Here is a 21,814-nt window from a genome sequence, read left to right as displayed (position 1 = left end):
GAAATCATTTTACGCAGGGCACGGTGGCACATGCCTCCACAGCTCTGGAGGCTGAGGCATGAGGTTCATGAGTTCCAAGCCCACCTCAGCAAAAACGAGGTGCTAAGCAACTCAGTGAGACCCTGTATCTAAATAAAATACAAAATAGGGTTGAGGGGTGTGACTCAGTTGTCAAGTGCCCCGACTTCAATCCCTGGTACCTCGCCCACCAAAAAAAGAAAGAAAGAAATCATTTTAGTACCTAGAAGGTTCATGTTTCCTTCTGTTAAGACCAGTTATTTTTCCAACCGTTTTTGGGTGGTTGACCCTGCTAAAGACCAGGGCTGTCGGGGGAATTCTTTGTAATAAAGGAAATGTGCATAGCCTGCGTTCATCTCTACTTGTATTTACCTTTTCTATACTCAGAAGAAAAATTGAAAGATTTGGCACCATGCTGCTTCCATGTATTTCTGTCCCAGGAATGATTTAGGAACTGGGTTCAATTTCCAGGACTGAGAACAAACAAAAAAAAAATGTATTTTGACTTTTATAAATGAGTGGTGTGAGTTCTCAGGATCACTTAACTACATTTTGGTACTATAGGTTTGCAGGTTAGCTAGGAAAAGGAAAATGTTTCTTTACCCATTCTATTGAAAAAGATAATTCTCTATTTAAATATCATGCCCCTGACTTCCTTTCTAAAGCTATTTAAAGAATAAATTTTTTGTGGATTTGTTTTTTGTTTGTTTTTGGTACTGGGGATTGAACTTTAGGCAAATCCTCTACCACTGAATTATATCCCCAGCCCTAAGCCACCTATTCTTTACCATTTGTCTGTTGACAGGTACCTAGGCTGGTTGCATAACTTGGCTGTTGTGAATTTTGCAGCTATTAATGTTTATTGGTATTGATGTATCACTTTAGAATGCTGTTTGAGCTCTTTTAGACCAAGGAGTGAGATAGTTGGGTCATAGGATGGTTCCATTTCTAGTCTTTTGAGGAATCTCCATACTGCTTTCCAAAGTGGTTGTTACTTGTTTGCAGTTCCACCAACAATGTATAAGGACCTTTCTTTTTACATCCTCACCAGGAATTGTTTACAGAGTGGAAATTCTTAAATTTTCTTTCCAACAGTGATCTAAGGAAAGATTTATAAAAAGAGATGCTTATCAAAATTCTAGTGGCATGTTAAACAGAAGAAACTTTGAGAATCACAGCATTAGCAGAATAACTACTTACCAATGTTTTCATTTTCCCCAAGTCCATTTAATGAAAATCAGTCAGAGGTTATGATATGACCGATGTTATAGCAAGTTGGAATTGAACAACTTGTTTCCTACTACTTCTTCCATTTAATTGTATTAAAAAATGTTTCCTTCAAATGAAGTAGAAAGCCATTGAAAACCAAAGATCTGGCTAAATCTTGATCAGTTTCTGTGATTTCTTTATCCTCTCTCCAAGCTTTGGTGTCATCCCAAGCACTCCTCTGGCCATCCATACACCACTGATGCCAAACCAGAGCATTGATGTCTCCTTGCCTCTCAACACATTGGGCCCAGTCATGAAGATGGAACCACTAAATAACCTGCAGGTCAGTTTTCCTTCACATGGGTAGTATTAGATGATGTCTTGACAGTTTTCATTTTTATATAAAATGATCTGTTTGTAGTAGCCTATTTATCATTGCTATAACAAAAACCTGGAGGCTGGGTACTTCATAAAGAAAAGGGATTTATTTAGCTAACAGTTTTGGAGGTCGAAGAGCTTGGTGCCAACACTTGCTTGTCCCTGGGCTTCATCTTACGGTGGATAGCATCCTGGCAGGAACATGTGTGAGAGGGAGAAATCATGATGGCAAGACAGGAATCCAAAGAGCAAAGTGGGGCCGGTCTTGCTCTTTTATAACAACTTGCTCTCACAAGAACTGAGCAGGGTCCCACAAGAACTTCTTTAATGTCTTCCAGAGGCACGGTATCTGGTGACCTCACCTTCTCCAACTAGGCCATCCTCCCACCTTCAACACCTGTATTGAAGAGCAGCCATAAACTGTTAGGGGACAACCATAGCACCCTTTCTCTTCCTTATATTAGTTGCAGAATAGAATTTGAAATAACTATGGAAAAGAATTTTGTTTTTAAGAACAAAAGTCATGCCTTGACAGAATTATTCATTTATTCTTTTACTCATTAAATGTTTAGAAACCCTTTTCTTAACTTTTTACTTACCAATGTTTTTCCCTAAAACTTCCATAGCAAAATTTGAATGTCAATTATGTAAGAATGGATTTTGAAGAAAATTTGTATGGAGGTTCTTTGAACACTGGACCACAGAAATGTTAATTTGAATTTAAATGCCCCTATTAGTACATATCTGTAACAGTAAAGCAGCACTAGAGGAGCTGAGAGCAGCTTTATCAGATCTACAAGAGCCTCTTCATCTGGAAAATGTTGAATTTTTAGTATATTTAGGTACCACCTTAGAATTTCATTCAGTTTTCAACTATCTCAAATTTCTCTTTGAAAAATAGAAACCAATTCTGCATTCAAGCAACATGAATGCAGAGTAGTAAGCTGAAGATGTAGCAGCTCTAAACATATATTGGTACAACTATAAGTCCCATAGTTCGTGGTTTCATTGCTTACCAGGACAGTAGAAACAACCTTGAACCAACTTGAGATGAGGTGCTAGAAAAAATGTTTCCAGTATCTCAGAAAAACGATAAGAAAATTTCTCTCTAAGCAGAGTTCTGGGTGTCCTCTTGTTAGAAGACCCACTCTGTGCCATACATGGATATATAGTCCAAATTTATACTAGCTATGTAGATGCAGGAATCTCCAAATCAATAAGTTATGGTAAAATTGATTCAGAACTGGTGAAATCTGGGGTGCCTGGCAGAAACAAATGGAAAGCAGCCCTTTAATGACAGTTTTAAATTTTAGGATTATCTAGAGTCCCTGAGGAAAAGAAAACTTCTACTGAAAGTGAGCTCACAATTTAACCAAATTAGGAAGAGAGGAAGAAAAAAGGTGTCCACTGTGAAGGACAGTCAAAGAACACAGCAAAGAAGATTAATACTCCCCTAACCCCATTTAAGAATTGAGATGAAGGGCTGGGGAGATAGCTCAGTTGGTAGAGTGCTCGCCTCACATGCACAAGGCCCTGGGTTCAATCCCCAGCACCACAAAAAAAATAAAATAAAAAAAAAATAAATAAATAATTGAGATGGTAGAACAGTTTGAATGAGGACTATCTTTGAAGTGATGAAAGAAAATACTCACTTTCCAGTCAAGACAGGTGAGTTCCCATTGTTCTGTGTTCTGGAAATACTTTAGTGAGACAGCAACAGTAAAGTTACAGTAAAGTTACTTGTAGTTAAAACTAAACATTCTTCAGTAGTGTAAATTTCATTGCACCAGGCCTGTTTGCCAGTTCACCAAATACCTTATTGCCACAGTAATAGCCTGCTGCTTCTTTCAGCAAAGGGAATAAAGATTTAGAGAGTAGAAAGGTGAGGTACAATATAACTTGGCTCAGACCAGAAGAATAAAACAAGATATACTGTGCAGTAGGAATTGGCTGTTACTATGATGAGAATACTGTGTTAAGGGGCTTTTCCAGCTCAGATCCTGAAGCAAATAACCCAAATCTGCATCTGTTCTCTTTTCTTGAAATCTAACTTCCCATTGACCCACAAGAACCTCAAGCCAATAATATTTGAGAATAGTCAGCAGGCATGCAAGAATGCTTTCCTTCAGAAGTAGGAAAGGGAATTTGGGTCACAGAAACCAGGGCAAATTTTCTACTCTTAATAAGAACATAAACAAATGAATAACTTTCCTGCTTGCATTTCCATTTCACTAAATCCTAGATGGGAATTCTCCTAAAGTTGAATCTTAGTTCAAAGCACCCCCTCAAAAGTATTGATATGGTGTTAGGGCTAGTAATTTACAAACCTGATTTTATATAAAACAGGTCTCAGTGGTGCATGCCTATAATCCCAGCTACTTGGGAGTCTGAGGCAGGATGATTGCAAGTACAGGGCCAGCCTGGGCAACTAAGTGAGACCCTGTCTCAAAGTGAAATTTAAAAAGGAATGAGGATGTACAAGCCTCTGGGTTCAGTTCTCAGTAGTGCCAAAAAAATAAAAAATAAAAAGGAAAACAAACAGCATACTCAAAAATATTCCATCTGTAGTCAACTACAGAGTCTTCAAGTTTTTCCCATGGATTCTCTTCTTTCAGGGATGTGATAATTGTAGTTTTCTCATTAATGGCATGTCCCAATGGAGAAGATAAGCAAAGAATTGGGGGGAAAATTTTTTTTTTTTCTGCAAGCAGCTCTGTTTAACATCTTCTGATAGAAGTTGAAACTAATGACTAGCTTAAGGTGGGTGAGTTACTTTAGATTTCACCTTCCATTCTGCCCTTGTCTCCATCTGAACAAGAAGAATCAAAATTTCACTACAAGGGTAGACATGTAGATGCAGATAAAGCGGGGGGGGGGGGGAATAGATCAAGCATTTAAACATAATTACATAATGTTTATATTAAGAGCTTATGTAGAAAAATTAGTATTTTTCTAGTACTCCATACCATAAAATTGTCGGGGGGGGGGGGGGAGATTGAAGAGAAAATGAAATTTTGAATGGATTATGGGGTTTTTGTGATTTTTGACTGACTTTATATCAGTGTGTAGAACAAATCAAACCCAGTTGTGAAAACTATAAAAAAACACTTAGTATAAGAATTTTATTTAAATGTCCATCAGAAGAGTAGAAGAAAGGGATGGGGGAAGGAAGAGGGAAGGAAAAGGGATATACAGGGGAGACATATTGACCAAATTATATTGTTATATTGTGTGCATATATGAATATATAACAGATTCCACCATTATATACTACTCTAATGCACTGATAATTATGAAAAATGTTCATTATACAACATATTGGTTTATGATCTGAAAAACCCATTTAAATAAGGCTAAAAAGATACCATTCGTTCTTAAAATGTAAGGCAGATTATGCTTTAGAGACAGGAATTAAACAACTAGTAGAGATTTAAATGTATAAACATTTTTTTTTGTTGTTTCATTCATGTTAGTTATAAAAGTCTTTGTGAGGCTGTAGGCATGGTTCAGGGTAAAGCACTTGCCTAATGTGTGTGAGGCTTGGGTTCACCACACCCACACCTTTGTAAATTTAATTTATAAATATTATAGAGAATAAAGAGTAAAATTTAACTTTCCCCTACTGGGAACCTCTCGAATTTATTTATATCATATAATTATATTCCTTAAAAAAAGAATTGATTTCCTCTACTTAAATAAAAAAAAAAAAACCTTAACAGATGTCCAAATGAATTTTCTCTAAACAAGTTTAAATGACTCTGATGTCATTATTTTTCATTTCATCTGTTAGTTGCTTAGAAATGTTTTTCCAATATACTTCTTCAAACTTGACACCTGGCAAGTGACTGCTGCTTCAAGTCTGTCTGCAAGATGTGGAATTATGACATGTTTTGTGTTCATCCTAAGAGTGGTGGTCTTGGTCTTTGCATAGATGCTGTAAAGTTTTCATAGCTGCTGTGCTTCTTTTCTCACTGGGCTGTAGACTTTTCTGAGAACACTGATAGCATCTTTCTTTGAAGTTACTACTTGCCAGGATTACAAAAGCACAGTTTAAAGAGTTGACTAGTTCTAAGGTAAGAAAAACCTAGTCCCCATCTTTTTTTCCTTAACAGGACCCTAATTTCTTCTTCCACAGAGATAATCTTACTTTTTTTGGTTGATTCTTTTGACATTTACCTCTTTATCTCTTAGTTACATGCTTTTATTAGGACTTCAGGTTTAGGACTCTACATCTCCCCCCTCACTGCTATCATCTACATGCATATTTCCCATATTCCCATTTCCTGATACAGCAATTTGGGAAGCTAAGGCAGAATGATCACAAGTTTAAGGCCAGCCTCAGTAACTTAGTGAGACCCTGACTCAAAATAAAAAATAAAGAGTTGGAGATGTATATAGCTCAGTGGCAGTGTGCCCCTGGATTTAATACCCGTTACCAAAAAAACAAGTAAAACAAAAATCATCTTTGAGTCCACTGTCTGGAACATAAAGGCTTTGTGCTAGCCTTCTGGGAACTAAGTCAGGAAAGAGAGCTAGAGACTCTTAGCATCCACTCTGTATAAATTCACTTCATCCTCACCCCCTCAACCTTATCTGGCATTCACTTCTAAGTGCCGTATACTTTGTCTTCTGTAAAGGAATTAATCTTCATTTTTGTACAGGGACTCAGTGCCTGGCAGTATAGAATGGTAGGGAATCTAGAACTTTTAACAGCATCCTAATCCTCCTTTTTTTTTTTTTTTTTTTTTTTTTTGGTAGCGGGTGGTAGCTAGAGATCAAATCCAGGGCCTTGGATGTGCCAGACAAGGTACATCCCTAGCCCCAATCTTTCTTTCTTTTAATGCCCATCTCCTGTACAATTTCAAAGGTGGTACCAATCCTAAACCTTTGAAAGTTCTAAGGTATTATTGCTAATCCACCTGTTTTCTAGTACTATGATTTTTACTTCTTTTTATAAATTTATCGCTTTAACATTTTTTTATTTTCCTTTAATTATGGCAGAATTTTTTTCAAAAGAAAGGAAATTTGAATGGGGTTTTCAGTGTACTGTCTTTGCCTAGAGGACTGATAGTACCTTCTTATTTCTTCTTTCCTTCCTTCTACAGTATTTTGTAAAGGACCTTAGAGGTGAATCTGTGGATAAAGAATTGGCTTTATATATATATATATATAATATATATATAATATATATATAAAATATATATATTTTTTATCTGTTGGCTTTTTTCTATGTGTGTGTGTGTGTGTGTGTTTAAAAATCTTTTTATCTGTTTATTGTCTTTCAACCTCACATAAACACAGTTGAGTAAGAGGCTAAATGTTAATTAGGGAAAAGAAATAGATATAAAATCTCAGTTTTTTTCTCAGAAAGTCTCTTCTGAAATAAGGCAGTATCATCAGTTCTGTTCATTTAACCTTTGAATGATTAGGACAAAGTGCTGAAGACACTAGCTACAAAGGATACAATCTTCCAATCCTATTTACACATATCTTTAAGATCTTTGTTAGCCAAAAGGGTTGTTTGCTAATGTATGGCCCCAGAAGAAAATTCTGTCCCTTGTGACTCCTATGTTGCAGTCCCAGCCTGTGAAACAGTCAGTTGCGGATGGTGCCTGTCCCTTATATTTCATGTCTTGCATATGTCCATTCACACTCAGAAAGCCCACAGCTGTAGCTATTGTACCAGAAAAACTAGTAAATGCTTCCAAGAGGAAGACCTTTTCAGCAGCTTCCATCAAATGAAGCAAATCAGCCTGGCATTTGCTGACTTTTCTTGACTGTTGTGTAGTCCAAACGAGTTCAGTGTTAAAGCTTCCTTTGGTCTTCCAAGATCCACAATTGTACACTCTGATTGCTTTTGTGGCATCACAGTGCTGCTTGTGTACACTTGAGTTCTTGAAGTGGTAGCTATTATAGGAACAATGCAGAGATTTCCTGGTCAGACAAATAGATCTAGTGTTGCACATAATCCTATAAACCTAAAATTTTCCATAAGCAGTACGTAGGTATTGAATTCTTAATTATGAAATATTAAAACATTTTGCCACCAAAGAAAATAGAAAATTACTTGCTGCGACTGCTGCTTCAAGTCTGATATATTTTTCATTTCACATCAGGACTACACACATGTCCTTTAATTTCATCAGAGAAATTTAGTATCTTATGTACTACTAAACATTCCTTTATTACTAGATTGCTGTTGTTGATACCCCCCCCCCGCCCAAAATAACCAAGATTTAGGCTGGGGGTGTAGCTTAGTGGTACAGTACTTGCCTAGCATGTAGTGCACAAGGCATTAGGTTTTGTTCCCAGTACTGCCCCCAACCACCAAAAAAAATAACCAGGATTCTACTAAGAAGTATCTATTTTTATATTGTCTTTCTGACCACCATTCAATTACCAGTTTCTGGGCTCTTCTGCTGCTTTCCCTTTCCCCCTAGTACTGGGGTGGCCTTGTACATGATAGACAAGTACTCTGCCCCTAAGCTGTATCCCCAGCATCTAAGCTGTCTTTTAGGAATATGCCTAGTAACAGCAACTGCCCAGCTTGAATGACCACACATAAGAAGTAGACAAAAATTCTAGCTGGGCTGGAAAGTGTAGTTCAGTGGTAGAGCATTGCCTATTCTGTGTGAGGGAGGCCCTTGCGTTTACTCCCCAGCCCTGCAAAAATAAGATAGATTCTGGCAAGGAGAGGTGGTCTGATGGATGAGAAACTTGCCCTTAATGGCAGGATACAGTTGTTTCTGAAACCCAGAACTCAGTCCTCAAAACACCCAAGCTAGTTCCTCATAAAAAGGGGCCTATGGAGCTGGGGTTATAGCTCAGTTGGTAGAGAGCTTACCTTGCATGCACAAGGTCCTGGGTTCAATCCCCACCACCGACCTGGCCAGTTGTGGTATATACCTGTAATCCCAGCTATTCAAGATGTTGAGGTAGGGGACTGTAGCTCCTTGATAAGACTGCCCCTGTTTCAATCCTCAGTCTCCATTCCCGACCCCCCACAAAAAAGTGAGTTCAGGGCGGGTCTGTGAAGTAAGATTACCCAAGAAACAGAAACCCATGCTAGGGTCCCCGAGCAAAAGATAGATGAATTTTTAAAAGTAGATCAAAAATAGTAATAATGAAAGTGATTTGTGGTCTTTGATTGATGAAACAGCCATCTTTTTATCATACGTTAGGACTTGATAAAAATGGAATCAGATTTTGGGTTTCTAGATTGTTACATGATTAGAAATAGCTGTAACCATATGGTCTTTTTATGTATTAGGGGAATTTGAATTTTTAAGAAAAAGGTATCTTTCTATGATTTCATTCTGCTGGTAATCTTTACTCAAAGCCTTAAGATACATTACAAGTTAAAGAAAACTCACTGAGGTTTTCCTGAGCTGAATTAAAATCCATTGGAGAGTCCTGTTCTGCTTTCATTTATATGGACTCTTAAATTTTGCATCATGTTTTACGAGGCAAGAAAATAATGTTCTCATATTTTTTATGTAAGGATTATGTAGGCTTGATAATATGAGGTCTGTACATAAAAGTCCTCATGAAACTTTTGAGGACTTTGGTTGTAGTCCAGTGATACAGTACTTGCCTAGCATGCATGGGGCTCAGGGTTCAATCCTTAGTACCATATGAACATGTACATATGAAGATACAAAATCTTACAGTTGGAAAGAATGACCTTTAATATTTCCTGGTTCAAACCCTATCTATTGCTGATAGAATTTACCCTACGTTGACAGTGATTGGCACATTGGCATCTACATGAATACTCCCAGTGTTTTACTATCCTAAAATGACCCATTCGGGGCTGGGGTTGTAGCTCAGTGGTTGAGTGCTTGCCTCGCACATGTGAGGTGCTGGGTTCGATTCTCAGCACCACAAAATAAATAAATAAAATAAAGGTATTGTGTTTATTTTTTAAAAAATGACCCATTCTATCTTCATAAAACTCTATTAGGAAGTTGTTCATTTTAGCTAAAATATGTCTTCCTTTAGATTCTTTCTATAGTAGATCTTAGTTCTACATTTTAGGTTTTTATAGAACAAGTTTCCATTTGAATCAAGGCACACAAGACCAAAAATTCAGATAGGATTATGTGGTACTGAGGATTGAACCCACTGCCTCACACATGCTAGGCAAGTACTCTACCACTGAGCCACAACCCCAGCCCAATCAAGTAGGATTATAATGAAAATGTTCTCAATCTGAATTCATTTTCCTTTTTATGCCACTTCAGGAAAGCCTAAGTTTAAAGGTATTTGTGTGGATGTCAGTCTGATTTTAAACAGAAAAATCAGTTAGGCTCAGATGGTACAGTGCCTGCCTCATATGCACAGGGCCCCTGGGTTCAATCCCCAGCCCCACCAAAAGAAAAAGAAAAAGAAAGAAAGAAAGAAAAAAAAACAAAAGAAAAAGAAGAACCAATTAGAAACGGAGGTGCTGGCAAATATAGTTATAATCAGTTATGGTTTGGAGACTAAAGAAAATGTTACTTAATCGTTTTAGAAAAGCATGTGAGCAAAGGGTGGTTCTTGACTTGGTAGCAGCCTTTGTTTCCAGGAACCATTGAAGGAATTTGAGGGCAAATACTCAGAATGAAAACACAGTTTCTCAATTCCATCATTTATGTTAATACCTGCCAATAATTTCTCTCCCTTCTGTGTATGACCTCCTTCCTTGGACCACATAGAGACAGTGTCTGCGCTCAGTGACCTGCCCATTGTCCAGGTACTTTGACAACCATAGAACCTCCTTTCATACATATAAGGGTGAATAACATGCCATGCAGCACATGGAAATCCTTTTGATTTCCAACTTGCAGCTAGATAATCTTTGGTTTTTATGCTATTACTAATGTCTGTCTTCTATTTAAGTTTCTAGTTGGCCTTCCATAACATACTAGACTGACATATGAAATATCACCCTGATAGTTTTATTTTGTTTTGTTTTGTTTTGGTACTGGAGGTTGAACTCAAGGGTACTTAACCACTGAACCACATCCCCAGCCCTTTTTTGGATTTTATTTAGAGACAGGATCTCATGAGTTGCTTAGGACCTCGCTAAGTTGCTGAAGCTGGCTTTGAACTTGTGATCCTCCTGCCTCAGCCTGCTAAGCCACTGGGATTACAGACATGAGCCTCCAGGCTGGCTACCTTGATAGTTTATTAATCCTGCCTTCGCTGTCTTGTGATTCAATAGTGTGTATTAAATGTGTTTTGAGCAGTGGAATCCTACACAGCAAACAACAGCTCATGATTCCCCTCCTTCCCACATCCAAATATTAACATAAATAATATTCTAAGATGCAACAGGTGCTGCAACCAGGATCATATCAGTCAGTCTTAGCAAGATACACATAGTTGTCATTAAAGGGAAAAAAGAGGTTAGTACCTTCAGGGTTTTTTGTTTGCTTGATTGGTTTTTGTGTTTTCCTCCTTGGATAGGGTTCCCAGAACCTATTTAAGGTAAAAATTTTTTAGAAGTTGGGCAGTTTACCAGTCAGGCAGGCTGAAAGACCTATGGGAAGAACTGCTAAAGGCTCGTAATAAAAGTTTCTGGATAGTCACAGGGTTGGTCAATATGGTATTACTACAGGTGGGTTATATCTTAGCAGAGATAGGTCATGTCATTTATGCACTTGCTGTAAGTTGCTGGTTTATTTTTCCCAACATATAAAACATTTTTAAAATGAATGATAGCTGGGTACAGGGGCATATGCCTATAATCCCAGTGACTTCGGAGGCCAAAGAAGGAGGATCACAAGTTCAAAGTCAGCATTGGCAATTTATCAAGATCCTGTCTCAAAATAAAAATTTAAAAAAGGACTGGGGATTATAGAGCACCCACTAGGTTCAATCCACAGTACCCGCCCCCCCACACACACAAAATGAGGGAGTTTCCTGGAACGGAACATAAGCAGCGTACCTGGCATTATTTTCCCTTGACCTATGCCAGTGACATAGGAATGGTCCTGTGAGAGTTGTGGAAGTTGTTTAACTCTTTCTATACCACCAACCTGATCCTCAGGCTTATATCACCAATCTGGGAGAAACTGCATTAGTAGTTTTCTAAGCAGAGAAGCCAGGGTCCTAATAGTGGTCTACAGTAATGGCCTGAGCTCATGCTCAAAGTAAATGAAGAAGTTCAAAGATGCTCATTAAGTGTCTTGAGCCTCAAGGAAAACTGAAATCATTTAGATGCCTGACAGGAAGTAGAGCTGGGCAAGTCCTTTTTATAGTTAGACCAGAAAGAAACCCATCTTTTTCATAAACCTGATAGAAGATAGATACATACATACATACATGCATACATACATGTATGTTTAAGGAGGCAAACTTTAAAAGGAAAGGCAAAAAGGGTGATCTTTTGCCAATGAATACTAATTTTGTCTCATTGCTCAGTTCTTTGCTTTAAGAAAACAAATTTTCAAATAATACTCAGAAGGTAATACTTTTGCCTTTAGAAGAAAAATAATCTTTTGTTTAAAAAGTTAATGGTCTAACATTTCCCAATTACAGATTTTCTTTGCTTTTTCTTTTTGATGGAAATAGGTATGATTATAAATTAAGAGGCAAGGAGTAAAAAAGTTGAGACCCTCCCCTAAATTGAAATTTACTTTGGGAATGAGTTTGTGCCTGACTGTCCATGAATTAGAGATTGTATATGGACTTTTGAGTATGTGAATTTAGCCCTACCTTTTGTAGTTCAGAGGTAATGACTACCAGTGGGCTGCTTCTAAAGCTGTATTTGAGAATTTAGTTTCAGTTGCTGTAAGAGTTACAGAACTTGATTTCAGTTGTTCTAACCCTGCGGTGCTTTGGACTTCTCCCAGTGGACGGCCTCGGAGTATATCATTCTATTTTACTCCTGCCCAAATCAGAATTTTGACAGTTTAGTCCAAGTCTTCAATCAGTGCTTCTCCATGCCACTTAAAAATCTTAATCTTCTCTTTGGTATTCTATAATTTAATCTGTATACATTGTAATTCATGATCTGCATTATTTGAGAGTGTTTTGAGACTGTTAAGTAAATCTCATGGCAGAGTAAGGACTACAGAAGGAGTCATAGTATTTGAGGTTCAATATCCTCTGGGTTTTGTTCATCTCTGAAAACAAGGCCTGCTTATTGGGCACTGTGGTGCAGGCCTATAATTCCAGCAACTTGGGAGGCTGAGGCAGGAGCATCACAAGTTTGAGGCCAGTCTCAGCAACCTAGCAAGGACCTAAGCATCTTAGTGAGACCCTTTTCTCAAAATAAAAAATAAAAAGGTCTGATGATGTAGCTCAAAACAAACAAACAAAAAACAACTCTTAAGAGACTGGCTTTTTTTCTTCTTCTTCTTTGGTACTGGAAATTGAACCCAGGGGTGCTTAATCACTAAGCCACATCCCCAACCCTTTTTATATTTCATTTGGAGACAGGGTCTCACTGAGTTGCTGAGGCTGGCTCTGAACTCCTGATCCTCCTGTCTCAGCCTCTGAAGCCACTGGGATCACAGGTGTGCCACACCACACCTGGTCAGGAAATTGGATCTTAAGATCTCACTATATTTTTATTTTTTAAAGTTGTTTTTTGTTCATTGTATTTTTAAAACCCAATAATTATATGTGCTGCCAGAGGATTTAAGAGTTTTAGAGATCATCTGGAGGCCCATTCAAGGCTTTCCTTTCTGGTTCCGAAAGCTTTAAATATGGAAACTTGAAATGTTGAAGTGCACGTGATTGCCCCACAGGGACTGTCATCCTCGGGACACAGAACCACTGCTTCTATCGAAAGAAGAGGAACCTGTCAATTTTTCCCTATAAAGGGTTCCTCTGTCCACACGCTCTTAATAGCAAACAGGGTCTTAACATGTCCTAGGAACAGGTCTGGCTTTTAGTTGGAATGAACAGCAGGTTGATACTGTTTGAGGGCTGTTTGGCTGTCTTGTAATCTACTTGATCTATTGGGTGAACTATAAAAAGTTATAGAAAGAGAATTCTTGTTTGAATTTTAGCCTCAGAGTTGAACTAAAGATGCTATTCAGGTTAAAACTTAATAAGCATCAGAAGGAAAATAAATCAACATTTTCTTTGGAGGGTTTCATGACTATTTCTGCTATATTTTTAAACTCTACTCAGATATAGTCAAATGTTGTAGATAGACCTCTCTGTTTTGTCAGGATATCTCTGAGAATTGTCAGTTAATATATTCATTGATAGGGTTTGAAATGGAAGATGATGTTAAACTTTAGATGGAAGACATTTTTCTAGGTTTGCAGAAGTATAGGTCAATTTAACTCCAGTAGCTAGTAGAAGGGCCACTTCTCCTTTAATCTCAGCTGACATATATCACTTAGTTGGACTCAGTGCCATTAAAAACCTGTCACTCAGAACCATTCCCCTAGGATCTGTTGACTAGGTTGTGTGGTGCTTAAAAAACATATCTGAATCATCATTCCTCAGAGAACTGGGGATGGTTGGCGTCACTGCCTGGTCCTAACTTGGACCAGCCTGCAAATAATCTTTCCAAAAGCTAAATGGAGAGAAGGAATAATAGAAAAAAAATATTCTTCAGAGACTTGGAAAGGTCACAAGTGACGTCATGGAAGAGTAGATGATAGGATCTCAAGGAGAGCCCTGTCTTGCTGGACTGGGTGTTTCTTGTGGTGCCTCCTTTGGTTACCTGCAGTGAGAGGTGTGCTAAGAGGTCTTATTTTTCAGAGTTGAGACTGAGTTCGTCTCATACCTTGTTGTAGTACTTTTGAGTACATGAAGCAAGGTTAGAATATTAATTTAGCCTGCTCATCTCCAGCTGTGCCCCCAGAAGAGGCTGCAGCTCCTGCAGCAGGCTTCCTCTACTATGGAAAGAAACTAATTGCTGGTTGCAGGCTGAAACTGACAGGCTGCTCTTTACTCAGCAGCCACTGAAAGTAACTTTTTAAAAACATTATTATTATTAAGCATTTATAGCCCACTTTTGTGTCTCAAAATGCCTTCTAATCATTTCTATTTGTTCTTCCTATTATTGTCTCTGAGAAGCAAGTTAATATTGTTTTGGTCACATGTTACACATGACATACTAGAGGAACAGAGGATTTGGTGATCATCTTTTTGGTACCATCCATGGTCTGCTTTGGGCACCCTCGGTGGAAACTGAGGTGTGCATTTCTGTTCTTTTGCTCATTGAACCTCTTTCTTCCCTACTTTTAATTTGGTTTGTGAATATTGTGGCTTTTATGCTTTTTAAACTTCAGCTTCCAGTAACAGATACATTTTACATTTTGTGCATACATGCACAAATACAAAACAGGAAATATTACTGCTTAAGAGATGCACGTCTTTTTCTGTTCTGTATGTTTGTTTCTGCCAATTTTAACCCACTTAATTATAAGAACCACTGGTTGGTCATGACCCACCATGCTAAGGACTCTTGAAGCTAAAGAGTACACAAAGGCCCATTTTCCTGGAGCATCAGTTTTACTCAGAGGTAAAGGGAGAAACACATTTTAAAAACATACATAGATTCATGACAATTTACTTTATGGAACTTCAAAAAAACTTTGTTTTTATGATAGGTTACTTTGTGTTAAGCCCCTAATCCTGATGCTCGTCCCTCCCAAGCCACCTCAACACTTCCTCCCAGTGTATCCACATTTCCTCTTCTGTTAAGGGAAGGGAAGAACACTAAAAAAATGAAAAGTGCTATCCCTTTGGAACCTTTAAACTAAGTTCATATCTTGTCTAAAAACCCTTTATGATCATATTCAGTACTTAATCCCTGCTAGTCACTGTTCTAGAAACTGAGAATCCTGTGGTAAACAGAAATCCCTTCCTTTTTAGAATTTGTACTTGGTTGGAAGTGATATATGTTGCATCAGGACAAGCAGTAAACAAACAAACAAACAAAAAAAGTACATTGGATGGTTATGAGGATGATGTGGGAGACAAAAATTGAGGTATGAACTTCTAGGGTTGGAGGTTAAGTGATGCAATCTTATAAATACATTGGTCATGGAAGATCATTAATGCAAAGATCTGAAGGAGGCAGGGAGTGAGCCATGTAGATTTCTGGAGGAAGAACATTCCAGATAGAAAAAAAACAGCAAAATACAAAAAGCCATGAAGTAGGAGCATGCCTTTTATGTGCAAGAAAGAGCAGCAGACTCCTGAGACTGAGTGGAGCAACACATGACATCAGAGGTAATGGTCAGATTATAGGCAATTGTTTACTGTGATTTTATACTGAGATGGGAAGTCAGTGGAGGCTTGAACCAAGGAGTATTTATGAGCTGACCTATATTTTAAGATCACTGTGTGTGCTGTGTGGAGAACAGCCTGGGGAAGCCAGGGTTTGTGAAGTAGGAGTTGCAGGGGATGGGTAGAGACAAATGCAGAGGTAGGAAGACACTAAAGCTTTGCAGTATTCCATTTACTGAGTTTGAAAGACAGCAGGAGGTTCTACTTGGGGTTGGGGAGGGGAGGTCAAGAGTTTGGTTTTAGACATATTCCTTTTGGGATATCTGTAAGTTAGCAAAGAGAAGATATAAATAAGCAGTTGGAGTATATGTGATCATTGATTTCCCATAGGCAAACTAGGCATAATGTTAAAGCTCATGGAAGTAGTTCTCCAGCATGTCTGTGCTGTATCTTCCAATATATTCTGAACCTGTTGGGATAGTGAATTTTAGAATAAGAAAACAGTTCCCTTAATTTCTTTTCCTCTCTTCCCTCTCTCCCTCCTCCCTCTCCTTTTCTCCTCCTGGGTCTCTCTCCCTCTCTCACCCTCCCTCTTTCCCTCTTTAAGGATTGATTCTGTTCTGTTTAATAAGAGTAGTTGACATCAGGATTGGAATTGAACTGGCTTCATACTATGTTTTTCCCTTGGTCTTTTTTTGCCTAAACACCCAAATAATGATTGGCATATCCTTGGAGAATCTAGCATTCTTTGGTTATGATCCACTACTTATGTTCTTCTTTCTTAATGTGTAGATATTATTTTAGCTTAGTAATTCGAAACCAAAAGAACCACCACCTCACCTACCTCACTGAAAGAACCATTCGCCTACCCCTGCCTCACTGAAAGTCCATGTGCCTAATGAGCAGTGTTACTGGTGGGATTATGTTGTGCATATCAATGAGGGTAGGGGCAGGGAAAAAGTTGAGAGACCAGAGTTTCATTCCATTTGCTGACAGTCTTTCCCTTAATTTCATGCACCGAATGTTTCTTGCACCAGGCAGTATGTTGGTGAAAATGAAAGCCAGCTCCAGCACTTACAGAGTTCATTGTAATGTGAGTGAGCCTGATAAAAACAATTACTTTATGCTATAATAGAAGTGTATGTACTGGTTGCTGTGATGAAGGTTTTGAGCTTTCTGAGAATTTTCAAGACTGAATTGAATCTTAAGGTTAAATTGATATTCTCCAGACAGTTGAAGCTTAAGGAGAATATATTAAAAGCAGAAAGAACAACATGTAAAAAGGCACAGAGCTGTGAGTTTTAGGTCAGATTCAGGAGAGCCATATATTCTTGAAATGAACACCATCCTAGGCAAGGATAAAAGCTTGAAAGCTGCGAAATACAGATCTGGAAAGCTAAAGTAAAAGAGCTGAAATGTTTCTACAGTGAGCGACCGACCTATGCAGGAGATCCTAAAAGATGATATTTTCTCAAGGCACAGTAACAAGAAGAATCATTAAGCTAACAATTCTCCAATTCTGATTTTCTAATCTTTTTCTTGCATAATGGTTGTACTACATTTCAGCATAAGATTTCAGATAAATCGAATATGGTTATCCTTAATTTTGAAAAATTCTCAGTAAAAAGGTAAAACAGGAGATGGTGAAAGCATAAGTTTTTCTCTATCAAATACTTGTTAAAGGGCTGGGGATATAACTCAGTGGTTAGAGTGCTTGCCTTGCATGCACAACACCCTGGGTTCAATCCCCAGCACCAAAAAAACAACAACAACAAAACTTGTTATAATACTGGGAGGTAGGCATGTTCTGTATGCTGTGCAAATATTAGCTCATTATCCTCATCACAACTCCATGAATTGAGTACCATTGTGATCTCCCTTTTATAGACAAAAACCTATATGAGTACTCCTTGCCCAAGATCAGACAGCTAGCACTGTTGGAATCAGAATTTGAAATCAGCTGTTCTGACTCCCAGACTGTACTCTGAACACCTGTCTCTGCTGCCTCCAGTAGGGTGTTCCCACTTCTCAGAGAATTACTCTAGAGCAGAAGTCCGGGGGTAGTCTTCAGGGTGTCTTGAAACTCCTGCAGTTGAATGTCAAAATGTTGCATGTGCATTTTTCAGCAAGGGGGTTCCTGGTTTTCATCTCTTTGTCAGAAGAGTCCAAAAGGGCCAGGCACAATAATTCCAGCTTCTCAGGAGACTGAGACAGGAGGATTGCAATTTAGGCCAGCCTGGGAAATTCAGAAAAACCCTGTCTCAAAATATAAAAAGGTCTGGGGATGTAGCTCAGTGGTAAAGCACCCCTGGGTTCAATCACCATTACCAGGGAGAAGAAAAAAAATTAGTAAACATTTGAATGGATGGCACATTATGAGATATTACTGCTTTATATTCAAAAAATGATAGTAATGATCATCATTCATATTTCACGAGACCTAAATGTGACCCACATTAACCCACTTCATCTCCCCAGTATTCTCTTCTAGATGTCCTTTGCAGAGCCTGACACTGTTTCAAGATCATCTTGGTGCCCTTATTTGAAACAAGAGTTCTCCTTCTAATTCTGCTGAGTACCAGATGAATTAGAAAATACCTCAGTCCCAAAAGCCCACAACTAGCATCAGTCTTTGAAAGCAGTGCTCTAGTGCATCTTAAAGAAAGTCTGAAGTTCCTCTTTCTTGACATTATTTACTCTGCTTAAATCTGCTAGGCTCAGTCTTTCTGAGAATTCTGTTATCTTAGCCTTTTGGGCATTGGGATACATGATATAGGTGAGAAACTCCTAAGTCTGGTAATTGAAAGGTTAAAAGCACAAGTTACAAGGAAAGTAATTGGAGGGATTCTTCTGGGAGAGAGATCAGAAAGACTGTCAGGGAGATATAACCAGACAGTTATGGAGGAGGAAGCAAAGGTACTGGTTAAGTCAGGAAGATGAATTGATAAAGAATGTAAAAAAACTGCAAGTACTTCAGAAAGATATTTGGATCTTATTGCCAAAATTTTGGTGAAGAGATACATGGTTGAAGTGTAGATATTTGTCCTGAAAGGGAAAGGACAATAGTGATACCAGACAAGCCCTTTTTTTCCTTTTTTTTTTTTTTAAGAGCAAAATGAAAGAGAAATAGACATGGTTACTGATCACAGAACTTGCCCAGAGAAATGCTTTCCTACAGTGCAAAGAGCATAGGTAGGAAAGTCACTGTGACAGAAACCAGTGGGAGGTGGTGCTTTGGAGCAGTTCTCCTCCTCCCTCCCTACCATATATGGGTCTTGTGCTGCAGTGGAATCTACGTGTTCCTGGATGTGTACACTCATCAGTCTTGCCCTTAATAGAAGTACCTAAGTGTAACTTTTCTAAAAACAGCATGCTCTGAATTGAGTAGACTATGGTAAAACCACAGCCATAAGTTTGTATTGTGAATGGAAAGCTCATTTCTTTGCTTACCTAAAAGGCTGAAAACTTATTAAAATCATCAGATTTACCAGTGTTCGACCCAGCAAGCATTTTCCAACAATAGATCCTAGGAAACAAGGGTTTATAAAAGAAATAACTTTGAAACGTTTATCTAAATAGATGAGGCAATATGGTACTAGTTGCTATGGAGGGAAAAAACCAAGATTTTAGAGTCAAATATAAGTCTGAATCCTGAGTCTTCTGTATAGTAGCTATGTGACCCTAGATGTTACTTGGTCTTTCTGAACCTGAGTTTCCTCGTCTGTAAAATGAGAGACGAATGAATACCTACTTTGTTAGGTTTCAAAAGGAATAGTTAGAAAAAGTATTAGATAATAGCTGAAAACAATTTTTTTTTAGTGGTACTGGGGATTAGACCCAGGGACCTCTACCACTGACCTATATCTCTGGCACCCCCAATTTTTTTTCTTTTTTCTTTTTTCTTTTTTTTTTTTTGAGGAAGGATCGCTCTAAGTTGCCCAGGCCTCTAACTTGGAATCCTCCTACCTCAGCCTCCCAAGTCACTTATTGCAGGAGTGTACCAGTGCACCCAGCAAAAGAAATATTACAGAAAAAAAAATAGCTGAATAAATAATTCTGGGTGTAGAAGTTATGCCATGAAGACAGCCCTTCTGGAGTAGGGTTGCAGGTGCTCACGGTTCTATGACAGTGGTGTAAGAAAGGATGTGTTTTACGGCATATAAATTGGTGTGTCATGATTTGGGGACACCTTCACCGACTGAAAGAGGAAGGAAGTAAGCAGGTAGATTTCTAGACACACAAACTTTTCTTTCCCTCCTACCTGGCCACCTATGGTGTCCTCATTTTCCCTCATTGCTTTCCTGGCAGGTGGCTGTTAAAAACAATATTGATGTCTTCTACTTCAGCTGCCTCATCCCACTCAATGTGCTTTTTGTAGAAGATGGCAAAATGGGTAAGTATGTCTTCCTGTCCTTCTGCTAAATATATCATTGCCCTTCCCTCAGAATGTCAAGAGAACATAGCCCCAGGAATACATGTTATTTTGTGGTTAAAAAAAAAAAAAAAAAAAGTGAAATAAGGATATTCTAAAACCCTAATAATTGTTCCTTATTTATTTGCCTGAGTCATTTTGTTCTTGCGCTGCCATTGGTCTCTTAAATCACAGCACCTTGTATCTGAATAGTCCAATCAAACGTGTACCCCAGGATACAGTGTGAGAGGTTTGGGGGACAATAGATGTGGACTTGAATCTTAACTTTTCCATTTATCAGCTGTATAACTATGGGCTAGATACTTGGTTTTTCTGTTTCAGTTTTCAAGTGTGCAAAATGGAAATTGTTTTTATGATGACTTGAGGTAATGAGAGTAAATTTAATAATTAACTCTGTCCTAAGTTCATACCCCCTCAAGATAAGAAATGAGTAATTTGTAATAAATCATTAGTGCTCCCTATGTGGCTGTTGACTTTTCTCTTTTCCTTTGTTTAAGAAACCCCTACCCAATTAAAAAGAAAACTAGTCTGTAGGCCATGTGCAATGGTACACGCTTGTAATTCCAGCAACTTGGGAGGCTGAGCAGGAGAATCACAAGTTTGAGGTTAGCCTTTGCAATTTAGACCCTGTCTCAAAATAAAAAGGGCTAGGGATGTAGCTCATTGGCAGAGCGCTTATGCCTGAGGTCCTGGGTTGGATCCCCTGTAATATCCACCACCCCCCAAAAAAGCAAACTAACCAATATTAGTAACTATTAAGTTGTATTGGTGCTTAACTGATTTGACCTTTACAGTGGCTCTTTGGATAGTTGGGACAGATGTAATTATATATGAAGAAATTCGGGCTCAGAAAGGTCACGAGAATTACCCAAAGTCACCCAAATAGGAAAACAAGGAAGCCAAAAGTGAATTCTAAATGTAAACTCTTTCCCAGTGTATCTTAATGCTTTTGATGAGAGATTGATTATTCTGGAGTATATAACACCAGTGCAATAGATAAAAATTGGCTCCAATTCCAGCCTGCTGCTAGTTGTATTGCAAGAGCCAGCATGCCAAAGGAGAAATGGTGCAAAGCACCAGAAATCAGAATGTTGACAGTATGCTGACAATATCCACCCTTTCCCACTGCTTCCCAATACAGAACGCCAGGTCTTCCTTGCTACGTGGAAGGATATTCCCAATGAAAATGAACTCCAGTTTCAGATAAAGGAATGCCATTTAAATGCTGGTGAGTAATAACTAAGTTTCATTTTTATCTTAGTAAGTCAATTAGATATTTGAAAGTTTATCTTTGCCTTACCTTCCTCTTTCTTTCCATATCTAAACATGTTTCTAGTGAGTAAGTGTTAGATACATTACTTTGCAAATCTCTCTTTACAAACTTGGGATTTTGATATAAGGTACTAGATTACTTACAAGCTGACAGATTTAGGAAACAGACTAGAATGAATCCATCTTCCCAGTTCAGTAGTTGAAGACGTATGAATCATATTCCTTAAACATCCCATTAATCTGTGTTAATCAAATGACTTAAATAATCATTAAACATTGAAGTGTCCTTTGAGGATATGCACTCTCCAAATAATTAAAAGG

The 21,814-nt window shown here is 38.2% G+C and overlaps 1 protein-coding gene and 1 long non-coding RNA gene across 6 annotated transcripts in view; both read left to right on the top strand.

Moving 5' to 3' along the window:
• AP2B1 (adaptor related protein complex 2 subunit beta 1) overlaps positions 1 to 21,814 on the top strand; it is a 114,160-nt gene that overhangs the window by 79,655 nt on the left and 12,691 nt on the right. For all 5 annotated transcript variants that reach the window (XM_079133555.1, XM_079133556.1, XM_079133552.1 and 2 more), the window contains 3 exons: positions 1,441 to 1,570; positions 20,098 to 20,182; positions 21,363 to 21,449. In XM_079133555.1, coding sequence (XP_078989681.1) covers positions 1,441 to 1,570; positions 20,098 to 20,182; positions 21,363 to 21,449 — 302 coding nt within the window. The remainder of the gene's footprint in view (positions 1 to 1,440; positions 1,571 to 20,097; positions 20,183 to 21,362; positions 21,450 to 21,814) is intronic.
• Positions 1,581 to 4,286, top strand: LOC306657505. The gene is made up of 2 exons (XR_013762814.1): positions 1,581 to 2,027; positions 2,178 to 4,286. It is a non-coding gene; the product is annotated as an uncharacterized lncRNA (long non-coding RNA).

The sequence above is a fragment of the Sciurus vulgaris genome (genome assembly GCF_902686455.1).
Source record: "Sciurus vulgaris genome assembly, chromosome: 3".
Classification (NCBI taxonomy): domain Eukaryota; kingdom Metazoa; phylum Chordata; class Mammalia; order Rodentia; family Sciuridae; genus Sciurus; species Sciurus vulgaris.
Note: the sequence above shows the minus strand (reverse complement) of the source record. Positions and strands in the feature narration are given on the sequence as shown.